Source organism: Cnephaeus nilssonii (genome assembly GCF_951640355.1).
Source record: "Cnephaeus nilssonii genome assembly, chromosome: 12".
Lineage (NCBI taxonomy): Eukaryota > Metazoa > Chordata > Mammalia > Chiroptera > Vespertilionidae > Cnephaeus > Cnephaeus nilssonii.
In genome coordinates this window covers 42134078-42152313 of record NC_137083.1, presented here as the reverse complement: position 1 = coordinate 42152313, position 18236 = coordinate 42134078, and the positions used below count along the sequence as shown (strand labels likewise).

General features: G+C 37.4%; 1 protein-coding gene across 2 annotated transcripts in view; it reads right to left on the bottom strand.

Annotated features, from left to right (window-relative positions):
- Positions 1-251: 251 nt before the first annotated feature.
- LOC307108245 (B-cell receptor-associated protein 29-like) overlaps positions 252-18236 on the bottom strand; it is a 42935-nt gene continuing 24950 nt past the window's right edge. For both annotated transcript variants that reach the window (XM_079786060.1, XM_079786059.1), the window contains exons 7-8: positions 2160-2260; positions 252-421 (exon numbers count right to left, since the gene is read on the bottom strand). In XM_079786060.1, the coding sequence (XP_079642186.1) occupies positions 386-421; positions 2160-2260 (137 nt within the window). In that variant the 3' untranslated portion in view covers positions 252-385. The remainder of the gene's footprint in view (positions 422-2159; positions 2261-18236) is intronic.

Here is an 18236-nt window from a genome sequence, read left to right as displayed (position 1 = left end):
ATTATTAGTAGAAACTCATCAAAGCTTTTAAAGGCTATTAATGGTTTCATGCAACTTAAAAATCTAATTTTGGAAGTAACTGGCTAATGAATTTTTCTTTCTATTGGTAAATAGCCACCATACACCACTGTTACTATGAATATCTAAATGTTTTTAACATGCTTATATTTTACTTAAGAGCCAGAATATAGACTTTACAATATATGTGAAACATCATCAAATATTACGATAATGCCATTATAATAACAGCTTATGTATGGCATTTTAAAAAATATTGGCCAGTCACAGTACATTTTTCTGAACTGAATTTTAAATTTCTGAGAGACTAATGTGATAGCAAATTTATCATCCTGACATGGTATGCCATGATCTTCTTCCTTACAGTTCACAGGCTTTTCTTTTTGTCTTTCGGTAAATGATCCTGCAAGAAAAAATGAACTTAAGTAGTTACAGCAAAGAATGAGAAACAGATTCACAGATAAGACATGAACTTAAAAAAATTCTCTTTTCTGTGTATAGTTATTAATTATAAGAGTAATCAACAGTGAAATATGGATTAAGAAGGTCTCAAATTTTAAAAACTACAAAATTGGTGGGTTTTACTAGAAAAGATGTCTAGAGGGGAAAATAAAACTCTTGGTAAGTTCTTTTTATCCCCCTGCCTTAATCTATTTTGCTTTAGCTTCACAGTTATATAAGGAAAACAAAATTTCTATTCCCCTTTGGCAGAGAAAGAATGAAGGGAACCACAAAACCCAGATGGGGTGGCCTTTTTTGTTGTTCTTCAGATATTTGCCAAATAGAACTAGCTTCTCAAATTATACTCTTTACTGATCATGTTAAAAGATGACTATAACATATCATTTAAAATTGGAAGAAAATGGGGTAGAATTAATCTTAAGAGATCTTGCTCCAAGAAGGTAAAAGTCTACCCTGAGGGAAAAAATTTCATAAAATGGAGTTGTAGTGTTATTGCTTGTACACAGGAAGTTCATCAAAAGCTTATTCAGGCTGAGTGTTGATGCTTTCAGAATAACTTTAATAACATTAACTTTAAGCAACCAATCAGAAGACAGGATTAGAGAAGATAGGTTATATACACTGAGTGGCCAGATTATTATGATCTCTGAACGCATAATAATCTGGCCACTCAGTGTATATCTTACCACTTTAGACAAAAATCACAGCTTGAATGGAGCTGTCATTCTGGACAAGTCCCTTAAGTAAAGGGTGATTTTCCAAAGTGAAAGTTACAAACTGGCAGGTGCTCATGCTTTTGTACTGCTAATGACCCTTGGTTAGTTCTGTTTTTTCTTTTCTAGAAGAGCACAAGTGCAAACAAGGAAAGGCAAAGACTACATATTTTAAAGGGACTGTTTTCTAATATTTATTTAGTAACTGTAACAGGAAGGGGACCAGATGGGGAAATCCAAATGGGTTTAAAGGCTGCAAAGTAGGATTTGTTTATGGTAAGGAAATCAGCTTTCCCCTCTCCCACCTTTGTTTCCTTAATATTTTATAGTCCCTTATTTTCTGATAATTTTATTTAAAGTAAATCAACTATGTAAAATTGAGAAAGTTAAGTTTCCCAAAGAACTTTAGGATATAATGCAATTTTTAAGGTTGGTATGACAACAGAAGTGAAATCCATAAAGGACAATTAGATATAGCTTTTTACTGTAGATGGTCTACAGCAGTGGTTCTCAACCTGTGGGTCGGTCGGGACGCACAGGTTGAGAACCGCTAGCAGGGTCACCTAAGACCATCGGAAAACACAGATATTTACATTACGATTCATTAACAGTAGCAACATTACAGTTATGAAGTAGCAACGAAAATAATTTTATGGTTGGGGGTCACCACAACATGAGGAACTGTATTAAAGGGTCACGGCATTAGAAAGGTTGAGAACCACTGGTCTACAGCAATCTTTTGATTCTCAAGTAGGATTTGGAAGGTGAATGTGATTATCTTGTATTTTCATGCAATGTCCTAATCTTCACCCTCTAGGTAAATTCTGGGTTCCTTAATCACTTAACAAAACCGTGATTAAGTACAACCAACTTGATTTGGGAAGAGCAAATAACACAAATAGTTGACTTACTAGTAATTAATTACAATTTCAAAAAATTTAAGCCTATAACATGGATGTCACCCACCTGAAGTTCTGAGTGTTCTTTTAGGAGTAGGTCATATTCTTTTGAAAGGCTCTCTGATTGCATCTTCATTGCCATCATGTCATTTTGTGCTTTTAAAAGGGCTAGAAAACATTGAATAGAATTTAACATTTTTATTTTAAAGTAATTTCAAATTTACAAAAATTTGCAAGACTTGAATAGAGGACTCCTTTGTAGCCTTTATGCAAATTCACCAACTCTTAATGATGTAGTACATTTGTTATTGTATTCTTCCTCTCCACACACACAATTATTTTCTTGTACCATGTGAGAATAAGTTACAGGCATCATGCCCCTTTACTCCTTAATACTTCATGGTGTATTTCCTAAGAACAAAGGTATTCTCTAACATAATCATAGTATAGTTACCAAATTTAGGAAATTTAACATCAATACAATACTTTTTCTAATCTACTATTCATATCCCAATCATGGCAAATGTCTCAATTATTTCCTTATTATTATTATTTTTTCACCTCTAGTTCAGGATCCAGTTATAGATCAACTTTTGTATTAAGTTGTCATATCTGTAGTTTCCTTTAATCTGGAATAGTTCTTCAATCTTTTTAAAAAATATGTTTTTATTAATTTCAGAGAGGATGGAGAGGGAGAAAGAGTCGAAACATCAATATTGAGAATCATTGATCGGCTGCCTCCTGCATGCCCTCTACCAGGGATTGAGCAACCTAGGCATGTGCCCTAATAGGAATTGAACGGTGACCGCCTGGTTCATTGGCTGACCCTTAACAACTGAGCCAGACTGGCCCGGCTAGTTCTTCAGTCTTGCCTGCCCTTTTCTCCCTCATTTTTTGTGACACTGAAATTTTTAAAAATGCAGATCACTTTAAAAATAGAATGTTTTTCATTTTGGTTTTGTCTGATTTTTCTCTTGATTAAATTCAGCTTATGCCTCCCACTTACATACACATATCTATATATAAAAGCCTAAGGGACCTAACGACTGGTTGCTATGATGCATACTGACCACCAGGGGGGCAGACGCTCAACACAGGAGCTGCCCCCTGGTGGTCAGTGCACTCCCACAGCCAACCTCCCACGGCCCCTCCCCCCAGCTGGCCAGCCTCCAGTGGCACCCATCGCCCTGACAGATCGCTGTCCAGGCCGAGGGACCCCATCCATGCATGAATTCGTGCACTGGGCCTCTAGTTTATTTCGTATTTGTGATATTGAATGTCTTTCAAGGTATCACATCCAGAGGCCCATCAGCCTCTCAATGGCTTTCCATTTTATAATTATTTTCCTTCTTATAACTTAGAAGCAAGCAGTATGTGAAAAGACAATTAAATGATGTAAGCATCCTGTTCCTTGATAAACTTTGCCCTTATTTTTAGCATCCACTGATAATTCTTGCCTAAACCAATCTTTATCATTATGGTTGTGATATGGTGATTTTCCAGCTTCACCAATCCATCCACATTTATCAGTAAGCACTCTACTATAAAGAAGAGCCTTACTTTCTTTTTAAGGGGCTATTTTAAAAAATATTTATTTTTATTGATTTCAGAGAGGAAGAGAGAGCTAGAAACATCAATGATGAGAGAGAATCATTTATCAGCTGCCTCCTGCATGCACCCACTGGGGATTAAGACCATGCCCTCACCAGGAATTGAACCGTGACCTCCTGGTTCATAGATCAATGCTCAACCACTGAGCCATGCTGGCCGGGCTAGGGTAAGAGTTTGAGGAAAGAAAGTGGAATTTATAAATTTAAAAGGCACTTTTGGGGGACAATAAATGAAATTATAGAGCCTATTTATAAACAATCTGGTTGCTTTTCCTCTTGAGAAGTCATCACATGGGCATTTTTGTATATAAATACATGTCACTATCAACTAAAGTGCCTTTTGTGTCAGTGCTCTCTAAACAATGTTATTGAATTAAACTTTCTGCACTGTTCTATATCTGCATTGTCCAATAAATGTTCTACATCTGTGTTGTCCAATATGGTAGCCACTAGCTACATGTGACTACTAAGTACTTTAAATGTGGCTGTAGCAATTGAAGGACTGAATCTTAAATTTTATTTACTTTTAATTAATTTAAAGTTTGATTAAAATAGATAGCACAGCTTTACAATTTCTTCTACATTACTTCTATAGATCCATAAGTGTAAATTAGATATTGCAGGTTGAATTTGACAAGTTCAATGTGTCATTTGGTAAAGGTATGGGTTAGGCATGGAAGAAAGACTTTTGATAGTGGTTAGATTTTGTTGGAACCACAGCCACAATATAAAGATTTATACATTCATTTTTAATTTGGGTTCTACAGGGCATTTCCTAGAGGATATATGAAAATGTGAAACATGTTGTTCTCTTCAGGATCTTACTAAAAATGTTTAAGAGCCTAGATTTCTGGCATATAAAAAGCTAAGAAGATTCTATACCCAATAATGTCTGACTAGCCTATAAAGGTGGTTTTAAAAATACTGGTCAGGAGCTTGTATTAAACAGAGGTTGATCTTAATGTTAAAAATGATTTACATTTAAATTACTGGCATGAATAAATTACGTAGGAAATATCATAAATCTTAGCTATCACCTCATTAGTACCTGATTAAAAGATAACATTTTCCCATGAATTGTTAGGTGAGAGAATGAGCGGGTGGTCTTATGAATCTGTAAAAGCAGCAAGAGTTTTAATTATAAATGGGTGTTTTATATTGTCAAATACTTTTTCTGCATCAACTGATATGATTTTTATCATTTGTTTTGTTAATGTGGTATATCACACTGGTTAATTTGCATATGCTGAACCATCCTTGTGCCCCTAGAATGAATGCCACTTGATCCTGATGTATTATCTCTTTAATGTATTGTTGTATTCAACTTGCTAATATTCATTTATGAATAAAACAATAAAATGGGTATAGAAGAAAAGTACCTCAACATAATAAAGGGCATATATGACAAACCCTCAGCTAGTATCATACTCAATGGTAAAAAACTAAAAGCTTTTCCTTTCAAATCAGGAACAAGACCAGGATACCCACTCTCGCCGCTGTTATTCAACATAGTACCGGAAGTCCTAGCCAGAGCAATCAGGCAAGAAAAATAAATAAAAGGCATTCAAATTGGGGATAAAGAAATAAAATTGTCAATTTTTGCAGACAACGTAACTCTTTAAATAGAAAACCCTAAAAACTCCACCAAAAACATATTAGAAACAGTAAATAAATATAGTAAAGTTGCAAATTACAAAATCAATGTACAAAAATCAACTGCATTCCTATATCCTAACAGTGAAATTTCAAAAAAAGAAATGAAAACAACAAAAAAAAATTCCTTTTGCAAAAGAATAAAATACTTATAAATAAATTTAACAAAGGATGTGAAGAACAAAGGACTGAAAACTGTAAGACATAAAGATATAGAAAGAAATTCCATGTTCATGGATTGGAAGAATCAACATAGTTAAAATGGGCATATTACCAAAGCAATATACAGATTTAATGCAATCCCCATAAAAACCCCAATGGCATTTTTTAGAGAAATAGAAGAAGAAATCATCAGATTGGTATAGAATCACAAAAGACCCCAAATAGCAAATGAATCCTGATAAAAAAAGAAAGAAGCTGGAGGTAGCAAACTCTCTGATTTCAAATTATACTACAGAGCAACCACAATCAAAACAGTATGGTACTGGCATGAAAACACACACAGATTAACAGAACAGAATTGAGAGCCCAGAAATAAACCCACATGCTTATGGGCAAAAAAAAATTTTTTTTACAAAGGAGCCAAAAACATACAAAAGAGAAAAGAAAGCCTCTTCAATAAATGATGCTGGGTAAATTGGAAAGCCACATGTAAAAGAATGAAACTAGACTGCTGTTTGTCACCATACACAAAAATTAACTCAAAATGGATCAAAGACCTAAACATAAGACCTAAAACAATTGCATAGAAGAAAACATAGGTAGCAAACTTATGGATCTTGGTTTTAAGAAGGACTTTATGAATTTAATCTCAAAGGCCAGTGAAAAGCAAAAATAAATGAATGGCACTATATCAAACTAAAAGACTTCTGCACAACAAAAGACACTCAACAAACAACCCAACTGAAAAATGGGCAGAGGACCTGAACAGACACTTCTTCCAAGAAGACATACAAATAGCCAACAGATATATGAAAAGATGCTCAACTTCCCTATCTATTAGAGAAATGCAAATCAAAATTACAATGGGGTACAACCTCATACCAGTTAGAATGGCTATTATCAACAAAACAAGTAGTAACAAGTGTTGAAGAGGTTGTGGAGAAAAAGGAACCCTCATTCACTACTGGTGGGAATGTAGACTGGTACAACCACTATGGAAAACAGTATGGAGGTTCCTCCAAAAAGTTAGAATAGAGTTATCATATAACCTAGTAACTCCTTCCATGATTATCAACCCCCAATGAGAGAAAGAGAGAGAGAGAGAGAGAAAGAGAGAGAAAGAGAGAGAGAGAGAGAGAGAGAGAGAGAGAGAGAGAGAGAGAGAAACATTGATTTGTTGTTCCATTTAGTTGTTCACTCATTAGTTTCTTCCTGTATGAGCCCTGACCAGGGATCGAACCTGAAACCTTGGCATATCAGGACAATGCTCTAACCAAATGAGCTACTCAGTCTGAGCCATCAACCCTCAAAATTTGAAAATTTTTATTTGCAAAGATATATGCACCCCTATGTTCATTGCAGCATTATTCATAATGGCCAAGACATGGAAACAATGGAAGTGTTCTTTGATGGTTGATTGGATAAAGATATAGTACATATATACAACGGAATACCACTCAGCCATAAGAAAAGATGAAATACTGCCATTTGTGATAAGGATGGATGTTGAGAATATCTTGCTAAGTGTAATAAGGGAGACAGAAAAAGTCAAGAACCATATGATTTCACTCATATGTGGGATATAAAACTGAAAACAATAAATGAACAAAAAAGACATACAAACACGCACAGACACAAACAACAGTATGGTGATTACCACAAGGAAGGGGTTGGGGAAGTGGTAAAGAGGGTCAAAGATATGGTGACGGAAGGAGAATTGAGATTGGGTGGTAAACAATGCAATGTACAGATGATGTACACTTGAACCCCATATTTTATTAACCAATATCACCCCAATAAATTTAATTTTTAAAAAAGCTAGAGAACCTCTTGTACTACTTATTCAGAAGTTTTTTCTGATCACTTCTAGAATGAATCTATAATGAAACAACTATAGGATAATCCTGTTTTGGGGCACTTATCAAGCTAAGGTATAAACTGTGTTTATTTTGTTTTGTATTTCAGTGAATATTAAGAAACCTAACGATTACTATCTTATTGAACATACTCCAATAAGAAAAGGCTGTTATTGCTTAGGACCGTGGTCGACAAACTGCAGCTCGCAAGCCACATGCAGCTCTTTGGCCCCTTGAGTGTGGCTCTTCCACAAAATACCATGTACCCTAATTAAGTTAATAACAATGTACCTACCTATATAGTTTAAGTTTAAAAAATTTGGCTCTCAAAAGAAATTTCAATTGTTGTACTGTTGATATTTGGCTCTGTTGACTAATGAGCTTGCCGACCACTGGCCTAGGAGCATTTTGGATTGCTTTCCAGTCCTTTATCTATTTCTCTTTTTACAAGAATTACAATATCCTGTTTTGTATGCCTTCTACCTCCTTCTGGAACTGCCTTTGTGACTAAGGGATTATATAAACTTGTTATCTGACATTTTAATATGCTTGTTTTATTTTGAACCATATTATTTTGGAAACAGCATATATACGGAAGACATTATTAGACAAGGAGGCTTGAGATGATACATCAAACTCACTTTCAATTTTCTCATCTGCAAATATGAGTTGCTATCACTTGACAGTGGCTTTATGGAAACGCTGAGATATTTCATGACAACACTGGCCAGATTCAAATAAAAACTAGGTTATGTTCTAGTCACTTTTGGGGGCACATGCATCATTTATTAATATAGAGAATAATCCCAACTAATGTTACAGTGACACACAGTATGCCAAAATGTTTGTGTACAATGACATGCAAGCAGGCCAAAAATATTTGTGGTTTTCAAAGTGCCAAACTTACATTAATGGAGCTATTTGCACAGTGGGAGGAGTGGGTTAAACTAACACACTGTGTAAATGTATTGTGTCACTATAATTTCTACCTGAGATAACAGACACTACTGGCTAAGCTTTGCCAGGAAATGGTAAATATTTTGAAGGCATTGGCATGACAGATAAAGTTGGCTGTGGTACAAGAGCTGTAAGGATTGTGCCAGAGGAAACATCCTATACAATAAAAGCCTAATATGCAAATTGACCAAACGGTGGAACCACCTGTGGAATGACTGGTTGCTATGACGTGCACTGACCACCAGGGGGCAGATGCTCAATGCAGGAGCTGCCCCCAGACCGCAGGCCCCAGGCCAGCCAAGGCGGGTGCCAGCAGGGGCCCTCTGATTGCCCCACTGGTCACCCCACAAAGGGAGGTGACCAGCGGCAAGAGCAGCGGGGTAGGGAGGGGTGGGACCAGCTGGCAAGCGGGCTGGCGCCATCCCCCAACCGCCCCGCTGGTCACCTCCAAGGCAGGTGCCAGTGGGGGCCCCCCGATCACCCCGCCAGTCACCCCACAGATCGGCCCTGATTGCCAGCCAGGCCTAGGGAACCTACCCGTGCATGAATTTCATGCACCGGGCCTCTAGTTTCTAGATAAATTTCTATACATCTAGTGTTGGTTTCTTTTCAGTTTATTTGCTTCTATTTTTGAGAGCTTGAGAGTGTGATATATTGGAGCTATTCAGTACTTAATCCTTACATGTACTATTCCTTTATCAGTGATCAGGTACTAGACCATTAATCTACAGTACTGCTTCCAAGATACTTACTTGGAAAGTAGACTCACAGACCTTTGTTAAGTAAGAAACATAAATTGTGGTTTCACTGTAGTTATTTTTGCCCAGGCCTATATCATCAGGTACATGTAGATGAGGTCTGTTTTAGACATCACTTCAGTCACCTTTTAACCTCACATCCATATTTCCATTATATCTCACCAATCAATCTACTCCATCTCTGTTACCTCTGTCCTCATCTCCAGTTTAGATTACTAAAATGGATTCCTCACCTAGTTTCCTGGTTACTATAATTCATTGTCCACATTATCATCAAAGTGATTGCTCCTTTCCTAAAAACTCTCTAACAGTGCCCCCCTTCCCCCAGAATGTTAGCATATAAATAAGGCATATGAGGCCCTTCATGATGGATTTTAGGCTTACTGCTCAACTCTCACCACTGCCTCCACTTTATGTTCCAGTCACATTATGAGCTCCTTGTGGTACTTTGAAAATGCCATGCTCTTTCAGTTACATGCTGTTCATTTTGTGAAAACATTCTTGCCCATCTCCCTTAACCTCTCTGCTTCTCTCTTTCTCCCCCTTTTAATATGGCTAATTAAAATTCAACCTTCAAAATGTCAACAGATTGTCCTGGATCTCTGCTGTTGGCTTCTACTTCATCTTGAGCTAACCTTTATTACAGCACTTACCATGCTGAAGTATAACCATGTTCCCACTAAACTATGGTCTACTCAAGAAACAGAGTTGTATCTGCCTTGAGCACCCAGCACTATGCCTAGCACATGGTAGGTGCTTAAATATGTTCCTTGAAGGAAAAAAGGAATGGATACATAAACAGTTTACACTTTAGGCGCCTAAAAAATTAACCTGTGTAAAACCAGTTCATTTCCTAAAAATAAAGTGTCAGGTAAATAATGAGGTGTCACTTTAGTCACCTGATAGGAATCCTGGTTCCAACCAAAAACAGTTATATCTTTAATCAAAAAACAAAATATTCAGGATAACTGGACAGTCACAAAGCAAACAGACCATTCTTGAGATATTTTGATAAAAATATAATCATGTTACAAATATCTCATGCTAATTCAGAATTACAAACAAAAACCAAACAAATAGTATCACAGAATACAGTTCAATAAAATAAAATAAAAAACATAAAACACTCATTCTAGGACTGGGGCGAGATATATGCAAGACAAGTAAGAAAAAAGGAAAGTACTAAAAAAAAAAGATAAAGCCAAAAAACAACAACAAAACAACCTCACAATGATGGGGATACATCAAAGGAACACAGGAGCCAACTAAAAGATTCCCAATAGCCAAAGCTTGGATAACTTGAGCAACAAAATAAATTAATATTAAATTATAACTCAAAGTTCAAAATGAACACCCATGAATCCATATTGATACACATAAATGAATAAATAAATATGTAGAGGAGAATAGACAAATCTGTGAAGAAAAGTTCCAAATAATTTACGTAGATACTCGACCCTCGGGAGGTGGAACCTAATTCCTCACTTCTTAAGTATGCGCTTTGAATAGTGATTTCCTTACAAAGAGGAGTAAAAAAAGTAACATTATCATACAGAAACCTGACAAATACTACTTCAGCCAGGTCAACATCAACAATAATAAATCATGTTGGTATGTACTCTTGATGTTATGTGATGAATTCCAATAGAGAAACATTTCACAAAATATCTAACCAATACTTCTCAAAATTGTCAAGGTTATAAAAAATAAGGAAAGTCTGAAAAATTATGATAGCCAAGAGGAGCCTAAGGAGACAAGAATACTAAAGGTAATGCGGAGTGCTGCATGAGATCCTGAAACAGAAAAAGAAAGCCAGGTGAAAACTAAGGAAATCTTAATAAACTATAAACCTTAGTCAATAATAATGTCTCCTTATTGATTCATCAATTATATAAATGTACCAAATTAATGTAAGGCATTATTAAAAAAAAAAAAGTAACAGTACGGGACATATGGGAACTTGCTGTTCTATCTTGCTTATTTTTCTATAAACTGAAACTGACCTAACATAAAAAGTTTATTATGAAAAAGCAGTAAGTCCATGCGTGCAGGCATATGAGCCTAACCAGCGGTTAAGGACAACAGGGGGGTGGGGGCATGTGTGGGGAGGGGTGTGGGATGGGAATGGGGGGACGAGGACAAATATGTGATACCTTAATCAATAAAGAAATTAAAAAAAAAAAAGCAGTAAGTCCAGCCCTGACCAGGTAGCTCAGAGCATTGTCCCGATATGCCAAGGTTGCGGGTTCAATCCCCAGTCAGGCCACTTAACCAAGCATGAAGGGAGACAGTTTCAGGAGGCCTCCTAGATGTGGCCACACTGAAGCTGAAAGATGAGCATGGTCTATAGAGAAGAGTGAAGGAAAAAGGACATTACAGTCCTGGGCAAAGGCACAAAGTAATGAAACACTACTGTTAGAACTACAAACTACAATATTTAATAAAGTAGGAGTACAAAACTTATATTGGACGAGGGTGGGAGATAAAGCTAGAGATGACGGTGAGGACCAGGTGCCATCTTGAAAAGTTGCAAAGGTGACAGAAATCAATAAAGACTTTGAAATAGTACAGAGGCACAGTCAGAGACATGGTGTTGAAAAGTGCTCTGGGGGCAATGTGAAGAAGCAGAGGGATTAAAGTGGGACATGCTTTAGGGGACTGCTTGCTTTGCAAGAGGAGCAGCAAGAATTTTTGGAGTGGAAATAAAGCTGCACAAGTAATGTAATACAGAGTAAACATTGAGTAAAACCAAAAATAGCTTTTTCACATGCAAAGAACAAAGAAAAAATTAATGTTTTTTTGGGGGAGGGTGTCTCAGTTTCTCTACCCATCACTAGGTATACTAGTGCCTGCCCATACCTTCTAGGGTACTAGCAATATGAATGAGATTTATGGGTAAAGTGCTATTGGGTTTAGAAAACACATGGATTTAAAGAATGCTTATACTTATAGCGATTACTGGTACTCGGGGCCAGGGAACTGATAAATACGCTTTCTAATTTAATAAATAAAATGAGCCCCACTGTGAATGCTATTGGCATAGGAAATATCAATACTTGCATAAAGACTTCCTTCATTAATCTTAGTTAGGTTGCTAAGTAATGTATTTAAAAAAAACAATTTTGGTTCTGTTCCTACTGAAGAATAATTATAAATTATATTAATAAGCTAGCTTTGCACTTAAAAATCAGATGTATGAAAAAAAATCAGATGTATGTTTCAGGCAAAGCACTGAGTAAGTATAGATTATAACAGATTGATTTGAAAAGGGTATGCTTTATAAAGCAAATTCATGTGTAAGCAAAAGCAACAAATGGAATCTAGAATTACCAACCCATCATATGTGAGAATTGAAGGAGCCAATTTACATAGACTATAAACAAAGAACTAATTTTACTATAAAATTTCTTAAATTATCTGATTAAGAAGCACAGGTGCACAGCAAATTTTTAACAATAGCAGAAAAAATATTTTCACTATTCTCATTTATATTGAAAAAGATACTCTTCTTTATTTGAAAACCCTAAATAGAGGTCAGTAAACTATTTCTGTAAAGGACCAGATAGTAAATGTTTTTAGCTTTCTGTGCCATGCAGATTCTGTACAGTCTATTCAACTCTGCAGTCACAGAAAACATGTAAACGAATGATTGTGGCTTTGTCCCAATAAAATGTAATTTTTAAAAACAAGGGAGCAGGCTGGACTTGGCCTATGGCCATACTTTGCTGACGCCTGTTCTAGCACTTGTAAGTTTTATCAGTTTCTCTTAAATTATAAATTTATTGAAAACAACTAAAAAATAAAGTATCAGAACATGAGAAGAGGATCCAAATTGTACTGAAAATTTAAAGGAACCTCCTAAAAAGTTTCCTATTTTAGCTCTATCAATTTTCCTTATAGAAAGAACAAAATCTACACAGATAGAGGATGTTGCAATGAGATTTAGTTTTAGGAAAAAAAAAAAAAAGAAGTTTTTCTTTCTTAAGTTTCCTGCTCATTTTCCTAGCTGATTGCTTTCTATTCATTTCAAAAGTGACTGAGTCAGGTACCAAGCAGGGACAATTTGAACATGAAGATGGTAAGTTCAATTTTGGATAAGTTGAACTGAGATTGGTTGAATTTTCATGGAAATGCCCCATCAGGCAACCTCTAAAGCAAAAATTCATGCTTCAGTCTTTAAACCAAAACTGATTCATCTCATTGGTGTTTAGCATTTTTAAACACTTCCAAGTCACCCACAGAAAAGAACAGTGCTATTATTATGCAACTAGAGGCCCGGAGCATGAAATCTGTGCATGGGAGGGAGTCCCCTTAGCCTGCACCCTCTCCAATCCGGGACCTCTTGGGGGATGTCTGACTGCCGGTTTAGGCCTGGGGATATCCCTCTCACAATCCAGGACTGCTGGCTCCTAACTGCTCACCTGCCTGCCTGCCTGATTGCCCCTAACTGCCCCCCCCCCCGCCAGCCTGATCACCCCTAACTGCCTCTGCCTGCTGGCCTGGTTGTCCCTAATTGCCCCCCCCCGCCGGCCTGGTTGCCCCCAACTGCCCCCCCCCCTGCTGGCCTGATCGCCCCCAACTGCCCCCTCTGCCGGTCTGATTGCCCCCAACTGGCCCCCATGCCAGCCTGATCACCTCTAACCACCTCTGCCTGCTGGCCTGGTTGCCCCTAACTTCCCCCTCCCCCACAGGCCTGATCACCCCTTACTGCCCCCACTGCCAGCCTGGTTGCCCCCAACTGCTCCCCTCTGCTGGCCTGGTCGCCCCTAACTGCCCCCCCCCCCAGCCTGGTTGTCCCCAACCGCCGCCCCTGCTGGCCTGGTCGCCCCCAACTGTCTCCCCCACCCCCGTGCCAGCCTGGTTGCCCCTTACTGTTCCCCTGCCAGCCTGGTCACCCCCAACTGCCTCCCTCTGCTGGCATGGTCACCCCTAACTGCCCCCTTGCCGGCCGGGTCACCCCCAACTGCTCCTGGTAACCCCCAACTGCCCCCCCCCCCCCCCCGCCAGCCTGGTTGCCCCACACAGCCTGCTGTTCAGTCGCTTGGTTGTTCCTCACTAACCCCCTTGCTGGCCTGGTTGCCCCACGCAGCCTAATGTTCAGTCATTTGGTCATCCCTCACTAACCCCCTGCCAGCCTTGTCGCCCCACGCAGCCTGCTGTTCGGTTGTCCGTACAGTTGTTTCGGTCGTGACGGCCCCTGGCTTTAGGATGGTTTTATAAATCAACCTCAGATTTAATTAGCAAATGAACATATCAAACATCTAACACTGCACAGTTTACCGTTGATCAGGCTTTGAGAGGTATTTTTATCTTTTTCAATTTAGAAGCTTATTTGACAACTTTTTATTATGACATACAAAAAAGACAAATTGATTTGGAAAGTAAAGTAGTGTCAGAAAAATCATCCATAAACTTGAAAAAAATGTTTTAAATGATTTTTGACAATATTTTTTTAGGTTGATAGTTAAAATCTAAATGAAAAAAAATTTGTTTTCTTCTTTCAGTCATTCCCTATTTAACTTGTAAAGTTTTTTTGATAGAAGTAACAATAATATCTAGTAAATTATTAATTTTTAACATAGACAATGCACTGGGCCATTTGTGTATACAACTATTCTGTGAAGAGCTATAGTTTAACTTCCACAAAGTGAAAGCCAGTCTTAAACCAAATCTGAGTGACTAAATTTCACACTCCCAAATGCTAGTTAGATATTTTCACAGTACCTTTAAACAAATAAAGAGAATTCTTAAATAGATTGAAACGTTTCAGTTGTTTTATTCTTTCTTCTTGAATCTAAATCCCTGTCCACAAATTATGTGACAAAAGATTGTTTTTTGGTTCTATATTTTTTCTTGCTAAAAATCTACTGCTGCCTCTGTATTTACTTTAGAATAAATTTTGGACCTCTAAGCATGGTACTCATGAGTCTCCAGCTCTTGTCTCGGCTTTCCCACTCTACCCTGCCATACATAAACCATAATCTAGTCATCATGGCCTTTCGTCATTGGTCTGTGTGCCTTCCTGAGGCTAGGGAAGGACTCTCCCATTTCAGCTTCCAAAACCCCTCTCATCCCTGAGCCTCAGCTCAAGTGATACCATCCCCCTGATTTTTTCCTAGACTCGGCCAGTAATAACAATCACTCTCTCCTCTGTGCTACCATAGCCCTTTGTACTAGATCTTTATTTTGGCTTATCAACCCGTGCCTTACTTTTTTTTTTTTTAATATTTTTTTTATTGATTTCAGAGAGGAAGGGAGAAGATGAGATAGAAAGAAACATCAATGATGAGAGAAAATCACTGATTGGCTGCCTCCTACTCGCCCCCTACTGGGATTCGAGCCCTCAACCCAGGCATGTGCCCTTGACCGGAATCAAACCCAGGAAACTTGGTTTCACCGTAGGCCGATGTTCTATCCACTGAGTCAAACCAGGTAGGGTGAAAAGCATGTATTTTTTAATTCAAATAATAAAAACTCATTAGAAGGAAATAAAAGTAAAAATATAGTATGACCAAAACTACCACATTTTAAAAAGCATTAACAATTTTAAAGTAAGATGATGGCTTTGAAATAACAGCAAGTAAAAGATAGTTCAGTTCATGCCCAGGAGAATTTACTAGTACAACTGTAAAACATGCTTAGGTTGGACTTTGAGAATTTATTTTTAGATAGATAGATGGCTCACACTGTTCCTCTGTAAGGAATTGGAAAATCTCCAAGTTTTAAATTATATCCTTTTCTTGAGACTTAAGACTCAAGAGGCAGGAATTCAGTTAGGGTTACTGGTACATTGAATAGCAATTTCCCTATAATTTTCTCTCTTGTCTTGACCTTCAATTTCTCCTAAAAATCGCTTCAACATTTTCACTCCCTGGTCCTACGTTAGTATGACTTTTTACTGGCATTAAAGGATAATGACTATATTTTATTTTACTCTGACATCTTCCAAGGTAGTGAAGTTGGTCTATAAAAGGAAATGTTAGTTCTTTTCAAGGTAAGCCATGGTGATATGGAAGCATTTACCTAGGAAGAAAGTTGAATTGTCAAAAACAAGATTAAAAAGAACAAGAAGGTTCTGTTTTCTGGTCCAAATCTAAGGTCCTTGTTAAATTCTGTCAATACTCAGGGTACATAAAATAGGCGTTTACATTCAGTTTCTACATTAAAAATTTGCTTTATCCTTTACAGGCATGCTTTTCAAGAACAGTTTTAGTTATGTTCCATGTTAACTAATCTTGCAATAGCCCTGGCCGGTATGGCTCAGCTGGTTGGGTCTTGTGCAGTGCACTGAAAGGTTGCTGGTTTGATTCCCAGTCAAGGCACATGCCCAGCTTGACTGGGTTGGGAGCTTGAACCTTGGTGGGGGGCGTGCAGGAGGCGGCAGATTGATGTTTCGCTCTAGCACCATTGTTTCTCTCTTCTCTTCTCCCTTTCTCTTTCTCTCTCTCTAAATGTCAATAAAAAACCTTTTAAAGAAATCTTGCAATAAATAATTTGAGAAGTTCTTTAAAAAACTATTGATAGAAACAGACAAAAATGAAGGAAAGAAGAAGGAAGGAAGGGAAGGTGGGTAAGAGGGAAGAAAGGGAAGTAAGGAAAGGAAGTAAAGGAAGGGAGGGTGAGGGTAGGAGGAAGGAAAGGAGAAAGAGAGAAAGAATAAAGGCAGGGTCAAGGAATTTGCCCTAATCACTTTGTTGTCTTCTTTTTCTTTTCCCTTTTTGCAGGAGAAATATACTACTGCTCAACCTCTACTAAAATAGCAGTCCTAGAACTCTGTTAATGTAGCATGTTATGGACATATTCCTGCTCCTAAAGGAATGGGGAGGAGACAATTCCACATGTAGTACAATCACTTTTAAAATCATATTTACTTTTACCACTGCCTGGATACATGCAATGATTAAATGGTACATATATCTTCATAAGAATAAATACTGTAGCTATCCTAAAAGACTCCTTTGAAGTCAATGTCCTTGAACATTAGAAGGTTTTCCATTACATACAAGATTTGTTTTTATTATGAAAGCTTGTGAGCTTTGTAAATCTTCAAAGCTTAAGTTCTCATTTTGCATGGTAGTGCCCTTTCCCAATTACTCCACACACTGGGACATCAGCTTTATTGTTAAGCAGATCATTAAAATTGACCGATGAGGCAGGTTCTTACACCTGACTAACTTAGTAAATTAGGTGTTTTGGGACATGCACACACTAGGGTCATATTACTTCATTGAAGCACAAGTAATTTACTAACTCTGGGCAAAAACTCAATTGGTACTACAGAGTGTTCTTAATACCTGTTTTTGGAATGCTAGTTTTCCAATTTGGGGCGGACCAGCTTAAATAAACATTTATATCTATGCTTTATTTCTACTAATACACTTTGGTGAAAATGTTTTACTTAGATTAAAGAAATACCAAGGGTAAGACAAATAATTTTACCCCTATTAAAAAATAAACAAGCCTAGCTGGTGTGGCTTAGTGGCTGAGTGTCGACCTATGAACCAGGAGGTCACAGTTTGATTCCTGGTCAGAGCGCATGCCAGGGTTGTGGGCTTGATCCCCAGTAGGGGGCATGCAGGAGAGAACCGACTGATGATTCTCTCTCATCATTGATGTTTCTATCTCTCTTCCTCTTCCTTCCTCTCTGAAATAAATAAACATATATTTAAAAAAATAATAAACCACATTACTTTCCTACTCAATTGTCAAGTATAAAAGAACTTTCTGAAACATTTGTTAAGCACTGCCAGCCTTTATATCCTCAATCTTTAGAAATCAGTGAATATTTTTGAATGCTACTACGTCCAAAGAATGGTGCTTCTAAATTCATCCAAATCTTGTACTATTTGTTTATGTAATTTCTTAATTCTTGCCTTAATAAATTTGACTGGTTTAGGTCAAGAGAACATAGCCAAGGATTTAACTCCTTTAGAAATGAAACTTTGATCTTCTCAAGGTCATTAGTAATGTTATCTAAAATAATAACTTTGGGTAAATAAAATGTATTCATAAAATACTACACACCTTGCAGGAACCAAATAGGACATACTCAAACAGGTAAAATCTGCTTTTACCTCAACACTGATTCACATTGAAAATAGCTGTGCAGTCTACACTTCAAACACAGGAGCTGGAATCTCTTGTTACC